The following is a 27860-nucleotide window of genomic DNA, read 5'->3' as shown; positions in this document are numbered from 1 at the left end:
ATTTATTTGCGTTTAATTTATTGAACTAAGTTTTAAATTTAGTTTTACACTTTCTTTTTCTTTTTTTTTTCAGTTTTGGCATTTATTTGGTAAATGAATTCAGTTTAATCAATACTTTTTGTTGCGATAATAAACGTGACACGATGATCCTATAACTTGAGTCCAGGCCATTCTGATTTTCCTCTCGGGATCATTTGCGGTCGACAATGGGGATTACTTGCGGTCGAGGATCACTTGCGGTCCATTTTGGGGATCATTTGCGATCTGGGGATCATTTACGGTACTGTACAGTTGTACACCATACCGTATGTACTTGATTAAACGTCGCCAACCGATAGTTGGCGCTCGGTTCTGAAACCAGATGTATCCTTTTCCCTTTACCAACAGAAAATAGCCAGCAAAGTAACAATACGTGATGTCAATTCCGCCGGCCTGAATTTACGATACACCGCTTTCTGCTCGTAAGTATCCTTTAATTAGGTGCATTTTCATCCTTGCTTAATTCTTACGTGCGTTCGCACGTACTTACTTTTTTTGGTATTTTCTTTATTTAATTTAGGCGCTTAAAATTTACCTGCGTGCGCACGTAAAAATTGAGCGACAGTAGGAATACACCCTTACTTAAAGAAATATAACAACTTACAGCAAAAATCAATCTTTTTACTCTAGCCAGTTTCAAGTTTTGTACAATAATTTACCAGTGTAGCCAAGAGCTTCGGCATGAATTTCTTGTTCGACTAGTGCTGTAACCTTTTAAACAAAACATATTCAGAGACCAATTTGATAAGGTCAATTACTTTTAAAGTTTGTAAGGAAACCTGAAAAAATTGCAATTTTTTTCCTCCTTTAACTTTTTTACCAGATTAGTTAAAGCCAAACAATGCAAAACAAATCCGCCAGCCTCCATTTGCGGTCCTCAGCTAACAAAATGTTTTTACTTGTTGTTTTATTTTAGGAAAGGAGAGGTTTATGAAAACACAAGAACGTGCACTGGTGTTGAATTAGGAGAAACGGTATTTTATCGATAATATCATGGATGACGAATTTCTCCTTAATTTTGGGGTGAAATTTCAGCGTCAATTTATAATTTCACATGTGAAATTACAGAATTGTCATGGCAACCTTCGGTACGTCTCAATGCTAAGATCGCGACGAGGTTTTAGAATTCTATGAATTGAGATGTGAGGGCATTAAAAGAAGCTTTAGAAAACCTAAACACACGACAGAGCACATCATGAAGGATTCTAAGAGGTATTTTGACGAAACATTCGGAAAATTTTGAGCTTAAGTCAACTCTCGAGAGCGTGGAGTTCTCGATCGATACGATAAAACCATGAGGGATAAACAAGTCAAAAACCCATGATTGCGAACGCAATTCGTCGCCCATGATATAAATAAGCAATCAAATATCTCGTGAAATTAGGGAATAGTTTCACTTGCGTTTTGTCCAAATCCTAACAAAAAGCGCTTGACATCATTGCCTAATTTCACCCGTCACCATTTGATTACACATACTAAAACTACTTACTACTACTTATTTTATGTTATTGCTTTTTAAATAAATATTCAAAAGAATTGTTCGATTACGGTGTGGGTTTTCACAAACGAAAGGAAAACTTTTTAAAAAAAAAAAAAAGATGTAATGTACCTTTTGAGTGCATAAAGGAAGATCGGAATATCAAAGATCATTATAACCGTTAAAAAATAAATCTCGGATCAGTTTGGCAAAGCTTGTTGCAACTATGTATAATTTCCCTTATTTCTAGCAAGAAGGGAAAACACTTTTGAAGTCACTACTTTCGGAGGGTCGCTACTTTTGGCATTTGCTAACACCTGTGAAATTTTATCAGTACTTTCGAAGGGTCGTTACTTTGGGAACTTTACGGTAGTTGTTAAACTTTGCTTTATTACTATTTACAAGCGTGATGAGTAACGTTTTCTAGTAATAAGCGCATTGGGCGTTAATTATTTCACTTGTGAGGAAAAAGAATTGAAATTTAATCGCCTTACATGCTTGAAAATCAGCAACCAAGGAGAAAGTAAACTTGTTAGACTGTCTGTCCTGGGCTTTCGAGTCAAACAGTTTCTCACGTTTATTTAAATTCAGTAAGTGTGTATCTCAGTCCTTTTTCTTTTTTTGTCGTGTTTGATTTATGTGTCTGCAGGTTTCCTTTAAGGTGTCTGTATCAACCAGTAAATGCTCGGATGAATTACCAAGAAAGTGAGTACTTTATGAAACACTATTCAAGGAGTGTTCAAATAAATCAACGTAATTCGTTCATGTTTTTGTTTTTACCTACTGCTGGCTAGAAATTTTGGCGCCCTTTTCTCAAGCAATCAGGCAAGCCCAAACCAGCCGTTTGCAGGTTAGGTGTTTTCCCGCGCTTTTGATGCCGGCAACTTGTAGTCGCATTCAGTTGTGGTATGTTTATTGTAGAGCCAGCATTTTTTTCTGATTGGCCCCAGACACTTGAACTACTATAAAAAACTGTAAAAAGAAAACTACCAGTGAATTAAAGTGATTAATACGTGGTAACCGTGAGCCCCACAGTTATACGTTATTGGCTAATACAAACTGCAACCCGTACACATGTAGAACTCTAAAGCATTATGGGTCATGCGATGACTTCTCTGAAAATTCGGAAAGAGGTATTAGGGTTCTCGCTAGCTGTAGGATCATTATATTTAGGAAGGCTGTTAAACAATCTATGACGAGTCTGCAAGATGATATAAACATTGTATGTGGTGTGGCTCTGCTGACTAAAAACAGTACAAAATCAGGTTTATGCAAATATTTTAGGAACTAAGCCTATTTCATGCTTGAGGCGAAAAATATTTTATGAAGATTCATTTTTCTGCTTTTGATGCTTTTTGGCAAGCCCTGAAAGTATGGCTCGCAAGCTTGTTACTTATGACGTCAGAGATCGTCCCAATAGTTTCCAACAATCAACAAATCCTACCAAAGTCTGTCTAAGGAACAAAGGTTCTGGCATAAAACCATTATGAATCCCCGTTATTTTTTTTTTTTTATTTTTTTCTGATTAAAAGGCACTTTTTTCTGAGAATAATAATTGTCCTTTTTCTTGTGTTAATCAGCTTTTCCATCAAAACCCCATACGGACAAGTGTTTCTAAAGCTGTCTTACATTTGTGAATGCGATTGTGAGAGCAAGGTGAGTTTGGTTTCGTTTCAAGTTATACACCACTCTGTTTAATCTTACGGTAATTACTTAAGCTGATACACAGCGTCAAAAAATTCAATTTAGTTCCCTCTAGATTTTTTTGGTTTAATTCCCAAAGCGTTGGGAATTACAGATGGAGATGTAATTCATAATTCACAATTAAGATGGAGGGCTTAATCTGCAACATGGTCGTTGCATTTTCCGAGCGGAATCAAAGGATCAGAGATTGAGTTTTTTAAATTTGTGATTATGTCAATTTTTAAGGTAATTTAACTAGTGTTTGTGTGGGTTTTTTTTGATAAATCGCAATAACTTTCATTTACGTAAGCTTTAGTTTGGAAACCAAGGGACTTTTGTTCGTCACAGTTCAAAAGGACGAAGGTGCTATCGGAAAAAAATCCTTGATTAGAAGTCGCCATGCCATTATAATCCGCTTTCGAAGTTAACACAGCTCACTTGCGCAAAACGTTTTATTTCAGCATTCTTGAAATTATTTTCTAGGGCTTGTGTGTATTTTGATAAATCAAAACAACTTTCATTTACGTAAGCTTTAGTTTGGAAACTAAGAGATATTTGTTTGTCGCAGTTCCAACGGACGAAGGTGCTAATAACCGGGAAAAAAATCCTTGATTAGAAGTTGCCATGCCATTATAATCCGCTTTCGAAGTTATAGCACAGCTCGCTTGCGCAACAAAAATGTTCTTCAGCATTCTTGGAATTACAAACAATTAGCCTGCTCGATTTTGCGCATATAATCGAAGTGGTTGAGTTTACTCGAGGTGGCGCAGAAGACCGCAAGTTTAAGTCAAGGTCAGTTTAAAAAGTATTAAGGTTTTAACCAGAAGCTCACCGGAATATGCACCAATATCCATAACTGTCAGGCATTAACAGGGAAGAGAAAAGGGATTTGTCCTTCCCTTTCGAACGCGCACCCGGTCAGGTAGATATTTGCATTACATGATCTGAAATGGGAAGACATAACATACAAGTTAAAATGGTTTATTGCCATTTTCCTCTTGCAGATAAAGCACAATAGCAGTGGGTGTAATCTGAGAGGTGATTTGAAGTGTGGAGTGTGCTCTTGTCAGGACGAATGGTAAGTCTACTGAGTTATGATTAGATACAGGGTGTTCTACTTGAAGTTTCTCTCTGGAGGAATTTTTAGATTATAGTGGGTGCATTAAAAAAAAACACTCGATTTGCCAATCGTCTGACAAAATAGCCGACATTTGGTGACGCCACCTCTGATGTCCCCTTGAAATGACGTCTGAGAATCGAAACGAGCGCAGAAATTCCATACTGATGACGTGACACTACCCAGATCTGGGAAGTGCTCCATGTCTTTTTCTTCACTGACCACTGAGATCAATTGATGGAAGATTTGAGTGCTGTTAAGTGCATGCGCCATTTCCAATACTGATACCCATGGCATGGGTAAAGAATCAATTTTGCCTTTTTCCTATCATAATCAATACATTTAAGTTTGGATTTGAAGAAGACCGTCTTTTATTTCACTTCTTTATATTTTATTTTACTTTTTTACTTTTACTTGTTTCAGGGCCGGAGAAAACTGTTCGTGTACAAAAGAAGAAGAGGGTAAAGGATGTCCAAGGTATTCATTTTTCACTTGATTTCACTCTAATTTAAATAAGCACTTATGACAGTGTTAGAGTGTTTCAATCTTCTATTTTTGTACTCTAAAGCTTCTGAATCATTTAATCGACCTGCAACTGATCCTGTTTAAGAAAAACACTCCCTTACTAACAGAAATACATGGCGACTTAAACGATTTACGCTGGGTTATCCCTTTATCTTAGACTGTTTGCAGTCCGCCTTTTTTCTTAGGTCCGTCGAGGTTTGCGGCTCTCGCGCGCAGGCTACCCCAGTGACTTCAAAGAAAATAAGAGACTGTTGGCAGTGTAACTTTTCCTGGAAAAAGTTGAATGTGGCTTTCTTTTAAGCCAAAATTCATCTTTCTTCAGGACCGAATCATAGGACCATGTGATTTGTACGTTTTAACGTCAACATTTTAATAACTGGGTTGCCTCACTGTCAATGTAAGCTTTTGCTTTTGTGTGTTCCGTGTTTGTGTCCATAATGTCCAATAAGAGACGCAAAGCGCAGATGTAATAACAATTTTTCATAGGGAAATGTGGTCATATTACCCCAAAAGCACAGACTAAGAATAAGCAGCACACACACTGAATATAATGATAAAACTAATAGAATCGGATTTTAAAAAAAATAGTTGGATTTAAAAGGAGGCAGCGTGGCCGAGTGGTCAGCGCGTCGGACTCGCAATCCGGCGGTCCCGGGTTCGAGTCCCGCTCTGGCCACTTGCTGGATTTGTGCTCGGTCGTCCCGAGTACAAATTCTCGGCCACGCTTGTAAATAGCCAACTGGTTGCCTTCTGCCAGTTGGGGTTTTTAATCCTGTTATGTTGTATTTGAATTGTTTGTTTCTAATATTTGAGTGGAGTGCCTGTAAATTAGCTGGACAAGCTAAGCGCTCTTTCCACTGTAAACAAGCCTTTCAGGGACCGCGGAGGGGGAGGGGCTGGTAGGGCCGCGGCCCCACCACTTTTTTGCGCCCCCGCCCCCACTTTTGGAAAATCACATACTATGATTTTATTCCTTTTTTCGATTTTCAATATGAAAAAATTATTTTCAATTGTCAGCCCTCCCACTTTTCACCTTGTTCCGCGGTCCCTGCCTTTAACCTTTTAACCTTTTTAATCAGTTAAATTTCGCAACAGCATCAGGTGTAGATACCGCTGCAATTTTTCGTTTTGTGTTACTTAAACCAGTTCCGGTAGCAGGGTTTTTCTTCTTCTCAACTCTATTCGCCATCTGGGAATCGAATGAGGTGAGACCGCCTTGGAAAAATTACATCAGGCTGCCTATTTGTTCTTTGTCTTATATACTTTTGATGCTATTGACACTTTGTGTTGATCCTAGTGACAGTAGTGGCCAGACATGTAGTGGCCGAGGAACCTGTAAATGTGGAAAATGCTACTGCAATAACAGCGAGGTAAGTCCTTATAATTTTGTTGGAAATGAAAGCCACTTATCACACGCGCCCCATATGGCCAAAGTTTCTTGATTCGCGTATAAGCAGTTGTAGGGCATAACCACTTCCCCCTGGATAATTTGGGTGCCAATACATCACCGACCTACCCTTATTGTTGTGATCATAAGAATGGTAAGCAAGAGATTGAGACGACAAGATGAAAGCCACTTCTTACATTTCTTTTGACTAACGTAATATTGAATATTAGGCAAAAGGCTGTTTCACGAAAAGCGTTGGTCTGTAATATCTGAACGTCCAAAGAGTTCAATACTTCGTCGTCACGCTTTCCTCGCTTTTCGCCGTCAATTCGATCTGATCCATTTTAAACGAGAAACCCAAGACTTTACATTTTTTTCATTATATTCATGTGATATCCCTACATTCTGTTGCAATCGCAAATGTATCGCCAAAAAGCTGATCCAAATTGAAGGGTAGATGATCATCTAACATTGTTGTCTTTAACAAGGTTGGATTATGTTGTTCAGGTCTGGTTCAAGAAACGAACCACGACCGCTAATACGTTACTCGTCGGGAATTTCAAGTAAAATATTCAGGGCTAATTATTCATTCATTCTCAACACAGGTTTCAAATGGATTGATCTACGGTGACGAGTGTGAGTGCGATAGCTTCAGTTGTCCTAAAGACCCGGATAATGGAGAAATATGTGGAGGCTCAGGTAGGCTTGACAAGGGGTGTGACTTCCACACAGTTTATTGTAATACAGTGAAACCTCGAAGTAAAGGAGGGCCAATGGACTAGCAAAAATGGTTCGCTATAACGATGTTTCGTTATATCAAGGTTCTTTTCCTTTTTTTTACTATTCTGGGGTAAAGGAAATTGTTCGTTATACCGAGAAGTTTGTTATATTGAGGCTCATGAGATTCTACTATACGTACATGGCTTGAGCAGCTAATTCAGACTATCTGAGAACAAAGCGTAGGTCACTGTTATAGCCTTATAATTCAGTGAAACAAAAAAAATCTCACATTTATTTCAATCATTTCCATGGAAGTCGTATTTAGGAGTGGTTTGAGGGAGCCCCCCTTTTTTGTACAATTTTGTATCATTTTCAAAACTTCTGAGTAAAATAAATACGAGCTAATATAACTAGCAAGTGTTCCTAGCACCCCTTTCTAAATTTTTTGGTCCACTTCTGATTTCGGCTACACCATCCTAAACGAATCAAAGTTTTTAATGATATACTTTATAAAGCATATGCACTAAATTATAATATATCCCATGTCAAAGTAAGCATGCCTCCATTTTAAACACGCAAACAACAACAACAACAATAACATCTTTTATTATTACATCTTAATACAGACTGATTTTACATTTTCCAATAGCTTATACAGAGAAAAGAAGACATTGTTATATACATCAATTATGCATTTTGATAACGAGGATGTCTAGGAGTTAAATAAACAGAAGATTTGCACATTTATGTTAAGAAAATGCAAGGATACTCCATGGTTTTTCGCAAACTTCTGCAGCGATTACTGCGATTCAATTAGTCGAAATCTGTCCAATCTAAACAGCCTGCCTTGCCAGTTGCGTTTTATATACATGTATGTGACGTTATGGGTAGATCCCTTTTTAACACCAAATAATGTAAAAATCTACAGTACTTTTCTTATTACGTGACACAGAGCGCGGCGTTTGCGACTGCGGTCAATGCAAATGCGGGCGGAATTGGACAGGGCCTTCATGTAGCTGCAGTACAGATTTAGAGAGCTGCACCAAGGACGGGGTAAGTCTTAAACTAGAAAAATGATCACAAGGAACATACATGTATTCTGTCGTTATTAGAAGTAAAGAGCAAACGTTTACGGCACTTGTCAAGCGGAAGTAGAAAAGCAGTTATTGTTTATTTGTCTGACTTACCTTAAATCCTCTATTAAGCCCTCCCTTTTCAGGGGGAAAAAGCTAATAAGCCCCCCACCCCCCTCCGCTCTTTTAAGCCCCCCCTCCCCTCCCCCTATAATTGTTCACTGATAAATGATAGACAGTATTTATCAACCACGGCTGTCAGGAGTCCTATTGCGAATGTAAAACTTTGTGTGGACTGATCCAGGATGGTTTACTTACCAGCGGGAAGTTCGTATTTGTTTTTGATCCTCGACTGCATGACCTCCAACCTCCTGCTCCGGTGAATTAAGGAATGGGTCAAAGTTACATGCGGGGTTTTATGACTTGATGTTGTTTTTTCCAGTACCTTCCCTTATTTTAATCTTAGACCGCTGTGTTTAAGACCAGAACCACTTTGGACCTTAAAAACTCCCTTTTTTAGATCACGTGACCAGCCACGCCCATAATTATGCAAAATTTGGACTTTGCAGATTACACCAGTTTACTGAATGTGACAACAATCGTTTTTCCTTCCATAATATTTCATTTACATTCAAATAGGCTTAATTAATCGGGGATTTGTGAAATGATCCATTCCTTCGTAATTATTAGATATTTTTCTCTCGCCCCAGTCTCCCTCTTAACAAGAAACGTTATAGTTTACAGAACGTAGATAATTTAAGAAAACCCCGATTAATTCCATAAACTTTGTGTCAATAGTCATTGACAAAAAGTGAATTAAATTACAAGTGTTATTTATAAAGTGGTGTAAATTTGGATTGAAATAAAAAGCCTAAAATGGGTGTGGCAAGTCACGTGACACAGATAATACATTAGTAATAATGAAAAATGAATGCTTATGGAGAGTAGATATTGAATTTAAAATATTAATACGAAAGGTAAAATCCCTACTAAAACAGACCACCCCCCTCCAAATTTGCAGTGCCCCATTCCTTAATTCACCGGAGTGTACATTCTAGTTCTTTAAGGAGAACTGATACCATCTTCTTTGCTAAATTAAATAAGACCCTCCGTTTCTATTAAGCTCCCCCTCAAATGTGTTTGAAATAGATAAGCCCCCCCCCCCCCCCCCCCCCAGGGGGCTTAATAGAGGTTTTACAGTAAGTTCTTTTATGTTAGGCAAATATAGTTCTTATTGAGGCAAACCTAAAAGCGGAACTCCTCTAACATACGCGAAATAAGTGCAAAACAGAGTCACGCAATGACGAACTCAGCATTAAATGTAATGAATTCATCATTCTAAAACCAGTCGAAGACGGTCATGCGAAAGAGCATATGATGCGATTTCCCGCCAAAAAAGGGAACTTGGGCATTCTACTCCCAAGAGATCCCTTGTTTTCTCAAAACTCCCTTTCCCAAGAGCCTCCACGGACCGTTTTTCAGCCTTTACGCATCCATGTTACAAGATTTTCTTACCCATGGTGCTGTGTGGAGCTTCGCTACTAAGGTGCAAGAAAGTGGTCACCTGCCCATAATAAAAAATACTTAAAGTATTCACTAAAAACATAATGGGTATATCTCCCAACCAATTAGTATAGTTTGGCGTCTCTTAATTTGCATTTATTAGACTTTATTAGAAAATATTGCTGCAGGTCTCTTGGTTGTCAAAAGGCTCAAATTATGTTTACATCAACGATAAAATTTTTCCTATCGTTTTAGGTGGTTTGTAGCGGCAGAGGAAGCTGCAGGTGCGGGGCATGTGTTTGTAACGCTACTTTGCCCTACAGAGGAACTTTCTGCGATGATTGCGTGGTAAGTGCACCGCAGGGAACCCTTCTAGTCTCGGCTCCTGACCTTTCACAGGATACCATCTTCTAGCAAACCCAAGAACACGACTAAATATAGATCAATTAGAAGCTATTGAATGAGGCTGAGTATTATATGAGGAATTATGCAGATCTAATAGGGTTTTATTCACTTAGGCCGAAAAGATAGGAAAGAGAGCGATTGACCCTAGTTCAAGCGACAATCGCCATCCCACGAGGAGAATGCTTCGCTATAAAAATGTCGTCTCGTATTATTGTGCAAAATACCATTTGTTGTTAACTTGCTTATATACACAGTGCGGACCCGTTTGTATTGCAGGGCTGCACTGGAACTTGCGAGGCCAACCGGGCATGCGTCGAGTGCCGTTTGTTTGGCACGGGGGAATTAGACAAAGACCAGTGTTCAAGAACTTGCAAAGATTACAGCATTACTCCAGTAGATAAGCTTACACCTGGTAAGTTAACTCGTTGACACTCTTCATGCGATTCTAATGCTACGCGCGCTCATTTTTCTGGCGTTTTTACTGACCTACTTGTGGACGACTGCGTCTCGGTCCATGAAAAGCAAAGTAATGAAGACCAGTTGGCCAATATCCAGCCGTCTTGAACTCAGATATGAGTGTACTAAAAGGAACTGTGAGAATCTTACCGTGCTGTTTTCCTTACTGATGTGGGCTAAACAATTTATTTATTTCTCTTGTTTTGATCTGTTAGATATGGGTAAGCAATGTCGTTTTCTAGATGAAGAGGACTGTTACCTGACCTTCGCCTACACGGAAGGACCAGACGGCCAACTCAAGATTTTTACCCAGAAAAATAAAGGTGTTTAAGCCAACTTTAAAGATAAAAAAAAATAGTACCGGGGGTTTGGCGGCGTTTGATTGTTTAAGCGACTGAAATGATAATTTACACAGTGAAGTTTGAGAGATCATTGCACATGAATGTCAAGGTTATTCCTTGTAAGCCTTGTGAGTGACTAAAAATGCTTTCGTTGCATTTCCATTGTAGACTGTCCATCTGAGATGAATGCCATAGCAGTAATTGTCAGCGTCATAGGAGCAGTTTTAGCTGTAGCCTTGGCTTTGTTACTTATATGGAGAGTGTTAGCCACCATTCAGGTAGGCTTTATCACGCACTGTTCGTCCACACCCTCTGGCTCAGTCGGATTTGCTTGAGTCAAATGCACCTCCCTGTGAGCTGCCAGCATTAAATATAATATAAAATTCAGAATTTAACAATTAATTGTACCCTGTAAAGAAACGTACGTTCTCTGATAAGACTAGTCTCCGATTGCCAGCACCAAACAACACGGCATACTTCTTTTGAGATGAATATTTTATAGCTTTAATAAGTTCAAACTTTTGTGGTATCAAGACTGATTGAATACGTTTCAGATATCTTACGTTTTGAGGATAAAATAGTCTCTTCTCAGTTTTATCGCAAGAGGTTCACAAGAACCCTATGTCCTTTTAACCATAATGAAAAGAAGATGCTTGTACGCAAGCTTAACATCATTTCTACCACTGCACGACCTCTGAAATCAAACGAAACTTGAAAAGCCATTCAAAAGTCGTGCAAACACGAACATTACCTTTTTTGGAAATCGAGCTGCTAAAGCACAGGAGCCAACAACAGTGCTTACAGTTGGCGCCTAAATTAAGTCCTAATTGTTGATTTTTCTAGGATCGAAGAGCATTTGCGCAGTTTGAAAAGGAACAAATGAATGCAAAGCGTGTTGTGGTAAGCTTCCAGAGAATTTATGTATTTTGTTTTAAAATGGGTCCATCAGATCTAGGTAGAGCAACCTTAACGAACCCTACTGATTAAACAAATTTAAAGGAAAGATTCGCCTAGTGTTTTGAAAACACTCTTTCGTTTTATAAAATTATACATTCTTACTATGGCTGTTCAAAAACATTTCTGTTAAGAGGAATTGGATACCAAAACCAGACAGAATCAGAATCGAAATGCGCGTAGGCTAACACTTGTGTGCGAAAATAATTAGTGGCATTTTATATTTTACGTGGAATTCGCAGTAATTTAACCCAGCTCTTTCCATTTTCTATCAGTACCAAAAACTTGTTTTTCTTTCTTCAGTTCTTGTTGAAGTTATTTTTCTTTAATTATTTTCACTAGGCTGAGAATCCGATCTTCAAACCGACAACTACAACATTTATGAACCCAATGTACGGAGTGAAGACATGAAGAAATATGAAATCAGTCGTGTTGTGCTGTTAGTCGAGAATTTTAAAAGCTGCGCTGTTGGCGCCATTTCCATCGCCTCTCAATGGTCTGTTGCGATATCCCTTGAGCAGGAACGCTAAACTTGCGTTACAGGAAATAGATATGCCATAATGTATGCTGTGAAAGATTGACAAGGGGGCTTTATAGTACTTAAAGATATTTTCCACCAGCTTTAATGTATTGTTCAAGTTTAAATTATTTTAAACGCGCTGAAACTAAGATGTGACTTACTGAGTGAAAGTATAAAGCAAGAATCTATGATATTTCAACATGTTTAGCGCTATTTCTCTTCAGCTTCGATCTTTAGATTCGGGATTTGTTTTATATGAACGAAGTTAAAGCATGCCAAGAAAGGGGGAGGCCATCAAGTTAAACAATACGTAGAATTGGCAAATGTCACATGGTTTTGTTGATAACTGTGTCTAAGACCCTATTTTCATGGAGAAAAGTTGTCCCGGGTGGAGGGTTTATACTCGCCTACCCGAGCGACCCTGGGTTAGCCAAATTATCCTACATTCAGGGTTACCCAACGACTGCTTTCTGTAAAATATCTGTTCGGAAGAGCAAATGTTGCCTAGAGTTTTCTATTACTTGAGGACGGCCGAAAATATCTAGATGACCTTTCCATTCATTTAATTTACAGCTATTTACAATTTTCAAAGCTTATCTTATAAATTCCCTACGATTTTCTGAAGTTTAATTTTCACATTATACTTCCCAAGTTCGGTTATTTTTTGTAGAAAAAAAGGGATCCTAAAATTTTCGGATTCAAAAATGTGATGGCGATAGGAATCAGAAAATGTCTCACTTTCGTAATACGTCAAATTTCATTCAAAATTTTCGGAAAAATAATACTCAAGCCCAGCCTTGTCCCTAGGCGTTCACTCTTGACCAGTTGTCCGCGCGAAGTCTGGGAAAGAGCGGGCGAGAGAATCTCCCAGTGACGTCACAGCTCACGGTAGAGTCCAGGATTGACCGCGCCGAGAACGCCTACGGACTAGGCTGACTCAAGTCCTCGTAATTTCGAAAAGACTCACGTTCCCTTAGGATGTCCGAACAGATACAAATTTTATAGCGCCGCTTAGAGTGCATTTCTAGATATCTAAAGGTATTCTGGATAGCCTAAAAAGTGTTTTCCATGTATTTGTATGGGTAATAGCATGATTTGTAGTGATATTTGGCATAAATACCACAAGTGATATTTCGAAATTGTTATAACTAATTTCACGAGCCGTTGGGCGAGTGAAATTTGAGACAATTTTGAAATATCACGAGTGATATTTATGCCAAATATTACGTACAAATCATGCTATTATTTGCTTATACTACTACCCGCAAAAGGTTTGTAATTTCACATGTAGGTATATTTCGAATAAAGCTGAAATACCACTGCTCTAAGCCAATCAAGCTGCAGAAATTTCTCATGTAGTAGTATAAAGGAGGAAACCATCGTTGGGTGCCCCGTACATTTCCTAACAAAACGTGCCGAACCGTTTACATGTGAATGAAAAGTTGGCTCGGCGAGAAGGGTGGCGCAGGAGTCACCTTCGGGGCCTGTCAAACAGTTCGCTATAAAGACTATAAGGCTGCAGTTTCCATGGATCCAAACAGGTTTCTTTAGTTATACAAGCTTTAGACACTTTAAAGCACGATACAAATGTCATTGTGGATGGAGGGCTGAGCAGTTTGTGAGAACCGCTACGAAATGGAGCTGGGATCGTCGTTAAAAAATAGAAGGGTTGCGGGCGCAGTTCAGAAGGAATTGTAAAATTTCTCATGATTGCTCAGCAGTCTGATATACGTTCGTTTTGAAACGAATTAAAATTAAAATGACTTTTACCTTGTATTGGTGTTGGTGCGTGTTTTGCTTCTAAATCCATTACAAGGCTCCTTCGACATATGTTCGGCAAACTCATCCGTCGGCTCTATGCGGTGACTTGATATTTCAGTCTTTAGTTTAGTTAGGAGCGTCTTCTTCCTCTATGATGGCCTCGTTCTGCATGACATGCAGCCAATGTACCAACGACGTAGTCGCTGGCAGCGCCTGCGATGATGCTGCGACAAAATGAGAAACCGATTGCAGGTTTTAGCCGCCAGTCTTGGTAGGAGGGGAGGGCGGGATGGAGCCGGGGGGGGGGGGGGGTTAAGTTGCTTGTTTTAAATTTCTCCCTTGTTCCCCACGAAAGTAACATGCTCACCGAATACTAGGTGGCGGTCGGATCAAACCAAGCCGAGAAAAGAGATTAGTACATTGGAAAAATATCTTCGCCAGTTTTTATGGCCAAAAAAATCAAAGTTAACTAAGTGGAACTCGTGAACTGATACTTAGATTAGAAATTCCGGTTGCCGCGAAGTGAACTTCGCGTATCCGCCAAAGGGTCCGGTATTCTTCATGGAGTTTAATTGTTGTCTTAAAACTTCCTTATGCTACGCCAAAAGTGACAAAATATCAAAGATGCAACTTTATAATTCAAAACCACCAAATTACAATCAAGATGGATAAAATTAACATCAATTTGCTTTTTGAATGTGTCAAGATTGTAGAATTTAATTTCAATTCCCACGTGTTTCATGTCATGTATCAAGAGACACGTTTTCTAAATCAAGATGCATGTTTTTTAAATCAAGAAGGGAGACGACAATTTTTGATCAGTTTTGTTTCCGAGAGGGACTGAAACCGAGCACACAGGTTGGAATTCAAGGTTTAAATAATTAAAAGTGTTGACGGGCCTGCACGACCCTTCAGTTCGCAAATAGATTGGTCTTAAAACCTTTATAGTTTAGCTCTTACTTCAGTGTATTTAAAGCATCAAGCAGAACCTGACCTTCGTTTAGTTTGTCCTGTCCGCTTATCGATACGGTGTTGTTTACCTTTATCAGATTTCTTAAGAATAATGTTTTTGTTGCGCGATAAGTCTTTGAGAGCTTGGCGCTCTCCCGTGGATATATTATCTTTTGGCTTGTCAAGTTCAATACTTGCGAGCTCTAATTTTACCTCCTCTAGGAAGGTCTCCAGAGCCACAGATAGCTAGACTGGTGGTTCCCAGTCCGACTTCACGTGGAAAGGATTGTTACATGAAGTAGTTTTTGGAGTCTTCCCAGGAGTCCTTGTGTGATTAAAGGTAGAAAGCATGGCTTCGTTTCATTCAAGTTGTCTCAGTCAATTCCTCAGTTAATAGCCGAATAACATGGTGTCAGAAGTTAAAATCGTAGTAACAAGAATTCTAAAGCGGTAGAAGAAGAAGAGGAACGTTTCAGAGAAGCCGTCGTTGCTGTTGTGGTATTATTTTCTTGTTCGCGAGTCGTGCACGTGGTGAGACGTCGCCATATTGTTTAGCTGAAAGAAACTAGAAAGCATCAGAACTGTGAGTATTCGTTTTCTTCAACATGCCATTTTATCAAATACCACCACCAGCGCCCATGAACGTAAAGGATGATGTATCAACAAATTGGAAAATGTTTAAAGAAGCTTGGTGTTATTATGTCACTGCCACTGAACTTAACAAGAAACCTAAAGAAGTACAGGCTGGGGCTTTATGCAGTGTTATGGGAATGGACTGTGTGAAAGTAATGAATAGCCTTACTACTCTAACTGCATCTGACAAGAAAGATCCAGAGAAGATTCTTTCTGCCTTAAGCGACCATTTTATGCCTCAAAAACATTTGTTGTTTGAAAGAGTAAAATTTGGTTTTGCCAATCAAGCTGAAAATGAAAGCATTGATCAGTATGTAGTGAGATTGCGCCAGCTTGCTGAGTCATGTGAATTTGAGAATCTCTGTGAGAGCTTAATTCGTGACAGATTGGTCATTGGCACTCGAGACTCTTCCACCCGTGACCGCCTACTTCGAGAACGCCCCGTGCCGGGGTTAGCCAGGTGTATTGAAGCTCTTCGAGCCAGCGAGTTATCTAGGATTCACAAAGAGAAGTTTAAAGACCCTGTTGATTCGCCAAACACTGTTCATGCAGCAGAAAAGCATCATTCAGCAAATGAGAAAAGGAAAGGAAATCGTGGTAGTAGCAATGGAAACTTGAGAGGTCGTAACAAGTCTGGAAAAGAAAAACCATCTGGTCTATGCAAGTTTTGTGGCACCGAACATCCATATGATAGAGCCAAATGTCCTGCGTCTGGTAAAACCTGTCACAAATGTGGTAAACAAGGCCACTTTGCCGTGAAGTGTCATGTAAAGAGGCAGTTCCCAAGTAGACCAGACAAGAAAGTTCATCAAACAAGTGGAGTGCATCAGAGATTTGCAGAGGATAGTGATGAATCAGATGATTCTATTTTTATTGTAGAGCACGTTGGAGTTGTTAGTAGCAATGAAACCAGATCCTCCTTTATGGTACCCTTCACCTTTCACACAGAGTACAGCCCTACGGTTACAATTCAGCTGGATACTGGAGCAACTTGCAGTGCAATGTCGTATGCAGATTTGTTGAATATTTTGCAACTTGGCGAAGTTCAGTTGGATCCACCTGGAGGCAAGATAAGGCTTTATGACGGTAGTGTTGTCAATCCACTTGGTTCGTACACATTTTCAGTCAGCCAAAACAGTGGCCCTAAATGCAAGATAAAATTTGACATCTTGGAGAATGCACCTTGGCCAATCATAGATGGTAGAACATGCGTTGACCAAGGTTGGATATCCCTAGGAACAGAAGCGTCTGTTCACTCATTAAATAGCACGCAATATGAACCCCTCACTATGGAGGAACTTTTGAAGGAATATGAAGATGTGTTCACAGGACTTGGTTGCCTGCCCGGAGAATATCACATTGAAGTAGATCCAGCCATTAAGCCAGTGCAGCATGCTCCTCGACGTGTACCAGTACCACTCAAATCAAAGTTGAAAGAAAAGATTGATGAAATGGAAAAGCAAGGCATCATTGTCAAGGAAACTCAGCCAACAGAATGGATCAGTAGTCTTGTAGCTGTGCAGAAGCCAGGGAAACTGAGGGTGTGCATTGATCCGCGTGATTTGAATAGAGCCATAAAGAGGCCAAAGTATCAGATGCCGACAGTGGACGAGGTGCTACCAAAGCTGTCAAAAGCAAAAGTATTTACAGTATTAGATGCCAAAGATGGATTCCATCAAGTTAAGCTTGACAATGAAAGTTCACTCCTTACAACATTCTGGACCCCTTTTGGGAGATATCGCTACCTTCGCATGCCACAAGGAATCAGCAGCGCCCCAGAAGAATATCAACGGCGCCAGAATGAAGCGCTCGCAGGCCTCAATGGAGTAGAAGTAATTGCAGATGACATCTTATGTTATGGCAGTGGAGAATCTATGGAAGAAGCTTTAGCAGATCACGATCGCAATTTAGTGAACTTGCTAAAGCGTGCACGTAGTGTTAATCTGAAATTTAACAAGAACAAGTTGAGGTTGAAGTTAGACCAAGTAACTTACATGGGACAGTTGTTCACGTCAGAAGGACTAAAGCCTGATCCCATGAAAGTCGAAGCAATTGCAAGCATGCCTCGACCAGATGATAAGAGAGCAGTCCAACGTCTTCTGGGATGTGTTAATTATTTGTCCAGGTTCATGCCACAGCTCTCAAAAGTGTCTGAACCACTACGCAAGTTAACTGAGAAGAATGTCATGTTCACTTGGGACAGTTCACAGGAGGAAGCTTTCCAAGCAATCAAAAGCATGATCAGCTCTGCACCCCTGTTGAAGTATTATGATGTGGCCAGTGAAACCACTATCCAATGTGATGCCTCAGAGTCTGGTTTGGGAGCAACCCTGCTCCAAGAAGGACAGCCGGTTGCATTTGCATCACGGTCGTTGAGCACTGTTGAACGCCAGTATGCTCAAATAGAGAAGGAATGCTTGGCGATTGTTTTTGCTTGCAGTCGTTTTAATCAGTACCTACACGGAAGAGAACTTACAACTGTAGAAACAGACCATAAGCCATTGGTGCCCATTTTCCAGAAGTCTATTCATTCAGCGCCTAAAAGGTTACAGAGAATGCTCCTGCGTCTGCAAAGGTACGATCTGAATGTGACGTATCTTCCTGGTTCCCAAATGTACATAGCGGACATGCTTAGCAGAGCTTACCTACAAGTTGACCGCACCCAGTGTAAGAGGACACCAGAGTACCAAATCTTCCAATTCAAGCAAGAACAGCAGCTGTTTGAAGAAATTGCCAGCATCAATCAAGTTGATTACATGCGCTTATCTGAGGGTACCCATCAGCAGATTAAGCAATGCACTCTTGCAGACCCCACTTTGCAGACTCTAATGAACACTGTTACTACCGGATGGCCAGTCTCCAAAGAAGATGTTCCACCTTGCATTCGAGAATATTGGAATTACAAAGAAGAGTTAACAGTGCAAGACGGAGTATTGTACAAAGGAATGAAGGTCATTGTTCCCATTTCCATGAGACCTCAGATGATTGCCAGAGTCCATTCCAGTCACTTAGGACTTGATGCCTATGTACGTCGAGCACGTGATGTGTTATTTTGGCCAAGTATGTCAGGCCAAATCAAGGAACAAGTTCAAAACTGTGAAGTTTGCAATGACTTTCTAGCCAGACAACAGAAGGAACCGTTAATGACGCATAAGATTCCAGATGCCCCATGGTCAAAGGTTGGTCAGGATCTCTTCACCTATGGAAGTGAGACCTTCCTAGTGACTGTTGACTATTACAGTGATTACTTTGAACTAGATTTGTTGCAAGATGCAACTACAGAGTCTGTGATCAAGGCAACAAAGTCACACTTTGCCCGGCATGGTATTGCAGACATGATTACAGACAATGGTCCCCAATATTCAAGCGATCAGTTCGCCGCTTTCACACGAGAATGGGAATTCCAGCACACAACCAGTTCGCCACTCCACAGTCAGAGCAATGGCAAAGCAGAGTCAGCCGTTAAGATCGCCAAAAATCTGGTTAAGAAGGCTAAGCGAGAAAACAAAGATCTCCAAATGGCCCTGTTGGAATGGCGAAACACGCCTGACGTTAACAATTTAAGTCCGACTCAAAAGCTCATGTCAAGAAGAACTCGGACCACCAACCCCACCGCTGAAGGGTTACTCAAACCCGAAATTGTCGGCGGTGTACATGACAACATTAAACGTAAGAGGCAGCAGACCAAAGCAGCTTACGACAAGAGCGCAAGACCATTGCCCGAGCTTCAAATTGGAGAACCAGTACGTCTTCAGCCAGTAAACCCCAAAGCTCCATGGGACAAAGGCTCGTGTGTGGCAAAAGTCGGCCCACGTTCGTACCTGATCGAAACAGAGAACGGAAACCTATACAGACGTAATCGGAAGTTCATCCGCCAAGACCCTAGTCAAGGACATCAGCAGCCCATCATCACCAATAGCAGCTCCACCAAGCAAAGCTCACTTTTGCCAAAGCCAGCAGATGTCCACCCTGAACCTACAGCGAAAGAAGAAAGGAAATCGCAGCAACCTGAGACTCTCGTTACAAGAAGTGGCAGAGTCAGCGTTCGCCCATCAAGATTCGCAGACTACGTTTAATAGACGATTTATGAACTGAACTTTGACATTAACTTTAGTTCTCTGTTGAGTTTTAGTTTTACTTCCTAGGATCAAGTCAACATATAGCAGAAAGACATTTAAGTGCATGTTTTAGGCCAGATAATTTCTAAATTCAAGTCGCTGATTTTTAGTAAGATCGTTTATTACTGTAAAAGGGGAGATGTTACATGAAGTAGTTTTTGGAGTCTTCCCAGGAGTCCTTGTGTGATTAAAGGTAGAAAGCATGGCTTCGTTTCATTCAAGTTGTCTCAGTCAATTCCTCAGTTAATAGCCGAATAACAAGGATGAGGTTCGTTTTCCCAGTTCCCCGTGAAAAATATATTGTAGTCGCATTCGTCTCGCAAATTGATTGAAATCCGCGAGAAGCTGGCGCCTGATAAGATTTTCTTTTGTCACGGGTGTAGGGATAAACTTTAGACCACGCGATAGTAGAGTAATTTGCTTATCTGTCAGTTGTTCATTTGACAGGTTTTTGATATACTGTTTGCGTGACTCAATGGCTGTGGTCACACTTGGGATTTGACGTTGGTAAAAGGCTTTAACCGTGGTAAAAAGAATGTAAAAAAACTTTACTATAGTAAAACTCATTAGTTGACTTAACACGTTCCAGATGGTTTCCCAACAGAAATGTGTCACTCAAATGATGAGCCTGAGGACAGGTGATAATTTCTACGACATTCCATGAATGTTTTATTTTTTATCCAGTTACGTGACTGTCTGTACATCATACATTCACTGAAAATTGTGCCGCTGCTTATACTGTTTCTATCCCATTATTTTCTCTGCCAAATATAAGCGGTCCATGCTGAATTCCTTCGCGGCCGTGTTCGTCTGAAAAACCACCCGGTGGAATTACGAAACTATTGAGGAACGGTGGAACTCTAAAGTGAAAAGAACGTGAAGGTTTGTTAAAAAAAAGCGTGCCAACCAAAATCCATATTCAGACAGAATATGGATAGAAAAAGATAGATAAAGATAGAAAAAGTGTGGCTACACGGAATAAAAAAACACTTAAATTGAATGATTTACTTCTAAATTTATGCTCGACTCAGAAATGAAACACGAACATTAGATGTAGGCGTATGATTCCTTGAAATCCAGAATTTACTGTGGACTTGCCTCGAATGAAAGCGAAAATTGTCTGAGTCACTGTGACATCTCTACTGTACTGTTTGGCACGAAAAAAGGAAAAGAATAGGCTGGCGGCGCTGAAAATACATGTTTAAGTATTCAGCAACGTGACACTCAGGGAACGCATCTAAAATAATGCGACTAGATGTCAACTGAATAAACAAAGTTTAGATATACCAGCGATAAACCATATCGTTTTAGGAAAGTTTACTATAGTAAACTTTGCTTTCATTCTGCCGCCGTTGCCACCGCAACAGACTAGATCTGTGTTTACCATAGTAAAATGACAGGGGCACCCAACGACAATTTTCGGAAAAATATCTGTTCGGAAGACGATTTGAGATCTAGAATTTTCGGAACATTTGTTGCAAAATTTCTTGCTTGCCTGCTTCTCCTAGGATTTTCGAACATCTAAAATATGGTATAATTGCCTATTTTTAACACATTCTTACCCTAAAAAGGTCACCTAGAATTTTCGGGAGCCTTTTTTCTGGCTGAAATTTTCGAAAAGGTAAGTTTGGATCCCTATAATTTTCGGATCACTAGACTATCCGAACAGATGAAAAATTTTTAGGGGATAAAAATATGCCTATATCTACCGTTTAAATACCAAAATACGTTTAACAATGCTATGTTTTAGTGGTTTTGAACTATATTCTCGTTGGGTGCCCCTGAAATGAGAAAAGCCGGTCACATTAGAAAACGTGTTTACAGTAGTAAACTCGACTTTACTATAGTAAAAAAAGCCCAAGTGTGACCACAGCCAATGGCGTTAAAAAAGCGCTTTTTGTCTTTGATTTTTTCCCCGCTCTTTTCTTTTGCGGTTTTTGGCCGCTTTGTTATCTCTGCGGTTTGCTTTCCCTTTCCCCTTACTTCTAAGGAGTCTGATAAGAGACAAGAGTCAGATTCACCTTGTTTATTTGCAGACACTTTTGATCTCATTTATTCTAACAATACATCGACTTCGCTAATCTTGGTCTTCAGTTTACATTGTCATCTTCGTTGACAGTTTTCTTTCTAGCCGATGATTACGTTTTCTGGTGAGACGTCTGCTTAGTATTCCTATATTATTCCTTACAGTATTCCTGCGAGATTTTTACTGTTCGAGTTTACGAAGCTTGTTTTTTAATCGTTCTGCGCGCCTGTGGTGATATTTCACCATCGCTTCTACGAGAGCCTGTTCTACTTTCTTTCTGATCGAGCCTATCTCGTTCTTAAATCGCTGCCTCAGTTCTTCCTCAGGTGTTGACACGTTCGAGATGTGTTCGAGATGTGTTAACTCCTTGTGCTGCTCGAATGATTCTTCTCACAAGTTCTTCGATTCCTTCCTTCGCCATGTCTAACGCGGGAGGACGGGAATGTGCAAGAATGGGTGGGATTCTTCATGGAGCAATCCATGAAGCATGGCAGATTTTTCGGTTTCAGTCCCCCTCGGAAACAAAACTGATCAAAACTTGTCGTCTCCCTTCTTGATTTAAAAAACATGCATCTTGATTTAGAAAACGTGTCTCTTGATACATGACATGAAACACGTGGGAATTGAAATTAAATTCTACAATCTTGACACATTCAAAAAGCAAATTGATGTTAAGGTCACCTAGAATTTTCGGGAGCCTTTTCCTGGCTGAAATTTTCGAGAAGTTAAGTTTTTATCCCTATAATTTTCGGATCACTAGATTTTCAGCTAGGAAATCCGAACAGATGAAAAGTTTTTAGGGGATATAAATATGCCTATATCTACCGTCTGAATACTAAAATACGTTCAACAATGATATGTTAAGGGGTTTTGAACTATATCCTCGTTGGGTGCCCCTGAATTTTATCGATCTTGATAGTGAATTGGTGGATTTGAATTATAAAGTTGCATCTTTGATATTTTGTCACTTTTGGCGTAGCATACTTCCTATTAATTTTGATCTCCTCCTACGGCCATCGCTCTATGCACCAACTGAAATAATAGTTGAAACCGAGAGCGTTTAACTCCTCCCTCAAAAGGCAGGCCAAGGGAGACTAAACAAAAACATCAGTGTGAGGTTGCAAAGCCTACTGTTCAAGCGACATGAGAGGTCTGGGAAAAAAGGCGGCTAGGAGTCAAAACAAAGATCACCTTAGCGACCTTAGCCTGCAAACGCAGACGTATTTCCGTTCGTCTCTTCTCTCATCAGTCTCATTAAGCATTAAGCACGAGTTTTATCAGGCAAGAAATAACAGGTACGTTTGTAATGTTTTTGCTTTAATTTATTGTTTTGCTGGCAAAAAAGTATTACAAGCCACGAGTATTTACATGGGACGAAATTTTACTCAGGCACTCATCATGCAGGAAGGAACTTAATTAGACTAAATGCCCAGCAGTCCAAAAATTGTACAGAATCCTGCCCTAACCTCCTAATGCAGGCCACATTAATATGTAGTAAGCAGAAACTCGTAACCGACCGGTCGTGAGTCAACGTCAAATACGAAAACAATACAATTGACCATAAGATTAGCTAATACTATGCCAGATCTCAAGATACTATACAGTAACTGTACTTTTTCAAGTCGCGGTGGCCGTGCCTGTCTACGAGCCCAGTTTGAGCTAGTTTAGCAGCATATCTAAACTACATATTGTGTTTCATTCGAAGATTATTTGCCTTCTCCTATCACGCGTGAAGACTTGGGTCGCCTTTTCGGTGTTTTTACACATTGTAATTAAGTAAGATTTATCAAACATGATTAAAGTTATAACACCAGCGTGTCCAAATTGAAGAAATCCCTATCTTTGGGTTTACTAAGCGAAAGAAGAAAATCCCACCGTCTACAAATTTTCCATAAATCTGTGTACAACGATATTGGTTTGCCTATTTCGCCTTATTATCAATTGTCTATTAGGGGAACTAGAAATTACTCGACGAATTCATTTATTCAACCATGTATTTATCATGATTACTATAAGTATAATTTCTTCCCGAGAACTATAACGGACTGGAACTGTTTATTACCTGAAACCAGATGACTTAATTATTCAGCATTTTGTAGTGCAAAATTATTTTAAGTTTTATTTTTAAGTATAGCTATATTCTTAATTACATGTTTTATTTATTTATTTATTATTTTTTATTAGCTATATTTATATTTTTATTCTTTTAACTGTTCTTGATGTGTAATAACGTTGAAGCGGAGTATTAAAGTAGATGTAGATGTAGATCCCGAATTAAAATTACATTGTACAGTAAAACCTCTATTAAGTGGACCCCTTCATATATTTCCCTTTATAATGAACCCCTATTCAGCGGACACCTCTGTTAAGCGGACGCGGACACTAAAATAATTTGTATTTAGCTAATTTCTGTTGTTAAAAACCTCTGTTGTTAAACACCAGACTAAATTAACAATGATTGGATTACGTCCTTGAAATACGTAAGTAGGCGATGAATAATGATAAATCAATACATTTAGGGGGTCTTAGTTTTCGTAATCTCGAAAACTAAGACGGGTCTTAGGTCTTAGGTCTTAGTTTTCGAGGGTCTTAGTTTTCGTAACACCCATCCTTTACTCCGAGTTTTTGGTCAAATTTAACGGTAAATTCAGGAGTCTTCAAGAGTTTTCGTAATTTCGAAAACAAAGACCCCCCTCCCCCCCCCCCCCAAAAAAAAACGATCCGTAAAATATATATGAAGTCGAATTACGACCGTTCAAAGACTATAAACCCTAAAACAATCAAAAACTACATATCCGCGTGCTGAGGACAGGGGCACCCAACGAAGAATATAGTTCAAAACCACTTAAACATAAACCTGAAGAAGGCTGGTATGGCCAGCCGAAATAATGTTATAAAAAAACAATATACGTTGTTTTAAATCAGCTTTGCTGTAGTCTTCGGACTTCTCGTTCTTGTTTCTTTATATTTTAGCTCATTTGATCTCTTTTCTAGAGATCCAACGTTTACAACTAGCAGGATCTTCGTCCACGGTTTTTGCAGTTAATTTAACCACTTAAACATAGCATCATTGTTAAACGTATTTTAGTATTTAACGGGTAGATATAGGCATATTTCTATCCCCTAAAAATTTTTTGTCTGTTCGGATTTCCTAGCTGAAAGTGTAGTGATTCGAAAATTATAGGGATCAAAACTTACCTTTTCGAAAATTTCAGCCAGAAAAAAGGCTCCCGAAAATTCTAGGAGACCTTTTTAGGGTAAAAATCCGTTAAAAATGGGCAATTATACCATTTTTTAGATTTCGAAAATCCTAGGAGAGGCAGACAAGCAAGAAATTTTACAACAAATGTTCAGAAAATTCTAGAGCTCAAATCGTCTTCCGAATAGATATTTTCCGAAAATTGACGTTGGGTGCCCCGGTGAGGATCCGCTTCTTCTAATAATTTGCAGCCATGTCAGTATTGAGGCTTTAAAAAGAGGATGAAAGCCATAGACTATCTGTGTTTAATTGTGCTCTGTATATATGCCTTACCCTATAATTTTGGTAATTTAAATTTTGATTTAAATTTGTGTGATGTTTGACCGATAACGCCATAATGACCATGCACTTGACGATCGGCGGAGTAACGCTATCAGGGTCGCAGCCGGAATCGCAGCGACATGTCAGCCGGAAACGAAGACAAAAATCCATCTCCAGTGGAAAACCAATTTTACGATTTTTAAAGATAAACAACCAAAATTATAGACCAATCGCCAGGGTAACGCATATTTTCAGTTTACAATTATATACACGTAGTCTATGGCTTTCATCCTGTTTTTCTCAAACTCATAAATAATTCATTAAGAAAATACAAAGGAAATTAATGTTTAATGAGTGTTTGGAAATCGGATGAAACACTGCTTAGTATTTGCATCCTTAATTTCTCCTTCAAAAATGATTTTGTTTGAGAAGAAATATCAAACATTCGACACAGTGTTTCATCACCAGATGAAACACCTCGAAGTTCGTCAAAAATACTCCGCTGCGCGTCGTATTTTCAACTCTCTTCTCGGTGTTTCATCTGGTGATGAAACACTGCATCTCATGTTTGATATATTACTTAAAGCCTCAATACTGATATGTCTGCAATTTTGAGAAGAAGCGGGTCGTGATGATGATAGTTTTTGGTTGTTTTACGGTTTATAGTCTTTGAACGGTCGTTATTCGACTTCATATATATTTTACGGATTGTTTTTTGGGGGGGTCTTAGTTTTCGTAATAACGAAAACTAAGAGGGGTCTTAGTTTTCGAAATTACGAAAACTAAGACTTCTGAATTTACCGTTAAATTTGACCAAAAACTCGGTGGAAAGGATCGGACAGAAGATAATTTGACAGATTAGACCTATTTCGGTTACAATTTGACTTTTTATTTCGACGGATTCTATTTTAGGGGGTCTTAGTTTTCGTAATCTCGCAGTATTCTGCTTGCAGAATTAAATATGTCTACTTTTCATTTTTGCTGATCAGGTCTTTATAGATCCTACGTTCTTCGGCATATTCGTTTGCGGTCCTTTGCAGTCCTTTGTGGCTAATGTTTGTACTTCGTTAAAGAGTATTTTTAACTTTACAGCGTCCCTTGTAGGTAACGTCAAAGTCAATCGCATCGGCACGTGCAGACCTCCTCCACGATTGCATCTTCCACGTGGATAAGGGAAAGCAGCGCTACAGTAAAACGAAGAAATCAAGCAAATTCAATAAACCCGGAACATTTATTCCTCATGATCTTAGTTAATTTCCTTGGTTGCTTTGTTGCTTTGTTCTTTTCTATTTTGAGTGTTGGTTTAGAACGTTCGATTCAGTTCGATTGGTTCGATTGTGTTCGGAAATCGAACTTAATCGGACTCTTAAGCAAATTTTTGGTTCTATTGTGTTCCATTACGGAACTCATCGAACCCAATCGTTCGATTGAGTTCGAGAAAGTTGTGTGACAAGCCTGACGATAATTATGTTTAAAAAAAAATTCTCCGCCAAACTTTAAGTGCCGACACAAACATCGTTTTTGCATCGTAGAACAACTTCCATTTCACTTTGCTCCGCAGCAGATTCAAGAACAGAACAGGTAAGTTTTTATCTCTCATTGAACTTCCATTTGCAGGTTCCAAATAAGAGTGTGGGTGTCCTGTGGTAGGTCGTTCTGGTTTAACAAGGAGTTGCTCTCGTGGAACCGACGGTTATTTCACAAAGAATGACTGGTAATGTGGTTTGAAATTTTTCTTCTTCGCAGAACAGATGGCCGCGGAATCTTTCAAAGAAGGTTATAACAATGCTTTTTCAAACCGATACGCGCATTTGACGGACAAAACTACGGGGGATGAAGTCAGAAAACTTTATGACGAGTGGGCAGCAGAGTATGACAAGGTGGGTTAGTAATTGTGCATTTACTCCTAAAAACAGTGTCCAAGGGTACACCCGTTGGAGGATTCAAGAGGCTCCGAACTACCCCCTTGCGCCTCTCTTTTTGTATAAATGGCACTATCAAGTTTTTAAATATCAGTGAAAATGATGCTGTGGTTGATTTTGGCTATTACAGTACAGACTTGGGGCAAACTTGGAAAGAAATTAAACTTCATGGCTGGTATCCAGCGGTTCGTTATAATACAAGTTGTTTTTAATTTTCCTCCAACCGCATCGATTTTTAAACGAAAAGCAATATTTTTGTTAAGTTGACTGAAAATGGATGACACGATGCGTTGACTTTCAGGATGTCCTCGAGATAGCTCGCTTCAAGGGCTTCAATCCAATTGTGAAGACCCTAGATGATGCAGTCCAAGCGGAACTAAAGGACTTCCCGAAGGACAAAATCAAGATTATGGACGCAGGAGCTGGGACAGGTCTGGTCGGAATTGAACTTCAAAAATTCGGTTTCAGTACAATCGACGCTCTTGACATTTCACCAGGAATGTTAGAGGAAGCAAAGAAAAAGAACATATACAAGAAATTCATTTGCGCCGCCTTGAGTGACCAGCGGATTCCTGAAATAAAAACGGGAGAATATGACGTTTTGATCTGTGTTGGAGTGTTCGCTATTGCGCATGTCCCTCCCGTGGCTATTGTGGAAATGATGCGGATGGTGAGAGCAGGTATGTGGAACGACTTGAATAAATGAATACAAGTTCTTCATTTTAAAGC

General features: G+C 39.5%; 2 protein-coding genes across 4 annotated transcripts in view; both read left to right on the top strand.

Moving 5' to 3' along the window:
* Positions 1-12286, top strand: part of LOC140929577 (integrin beta-1-like) — a 28845-nt gene extending 16559 nt beyond the window's left edge. The window contains exons 9-23 of the mRNA XM_073379330.1: positions 388-461; positions 956-1013; positions 2166-2221; positions 3097-3172; positions 4204-4277; positions 4740-4793; positions 6139-6211; positions 6834-6927; positions 7901-8001; positions 9780-9872; positions 10206-10341; positions 10601-10708; positions 10895-11004; positions 11570-11626; positions 12023-12286. Coding sequence (XP_073235431.1) covers positions 388-461; positions 956-1013; positions 2166-2221; positions 3097-3172; positions 4204-4277; positions 4740-4793; positions 6139-6211; positions 6834-6927; positions 7901-8001; positions 9780-9872; positions 10206-10341; positions 10601-10708; positions 10895-11004; positions 11570-11626; positions 12023-12091 — 1233 coding nt within the window. The 3' untranslated portion in view covers positions 12092-12286. The remainder of the gene's footprint in view (positions 1-387; positions 462-955; positions 1014-2165; positions 2222-3096; positions 3173-4203; positions 4278-4739; positions 4794-6138; positions 6212-6833; positions 6928-7900; positions 8002-9779; positions 9873-10205; positions 10342-10600; positions 10709-10894; positions 11005-11569; positions 11627-12022) is intronic.
* A 10651-nt stretch (positions 12287-22937) lies between these two features.
* LOC140929576 (methyltransferase-like protein 27) overlaps positions 22938-27860 on the top strand; it is a 6217-nt gene continuing 1294 nt past the window's right edge. The window contains exons 1-4 of one of the 3 annotated variants that reach the window (XM_073379329.1): positions 22961-22984; positions 26827-26855; positions 26961-27089; positions 27433-27811. In XM_073379329.1, the coding sequence (XP_073235430.1) occupies positions 26961-27089; positions 27433-27811 (508 nt within the window). In that variant the 5' untranslated portion in view covers positions 22961-22984; positions 26827-26855. Of the gene's footprint in view, positions 22985-26826; positions 26856-26955; positions 27090-27432; positions 27812-27860 lie in introns of all 3 variants that reach the window. The other 2 variants (XM_073379328.1, XM_073379327.1) reach the window with 2 other exon arrangements.

The sequence above is a fragment of the Porites lutea genome, chromosome 3, assembly GCF_958299795.1.
Source record: "Porites lutea chromosome 3, jaPorLute2.1, whole genome shotgun sequence".
Lineage (NCBI taxonomy): Eukaryota > Metazoa > Cnidaria > Anthozoa > Scleractinia > Poritidae > Porites > Porites lutea.
The sequence above is the reverse complement of the archived record's forward strand: the minus strand, read 5'-3'. Positions and strand labels throughout refer to the sequence as shown.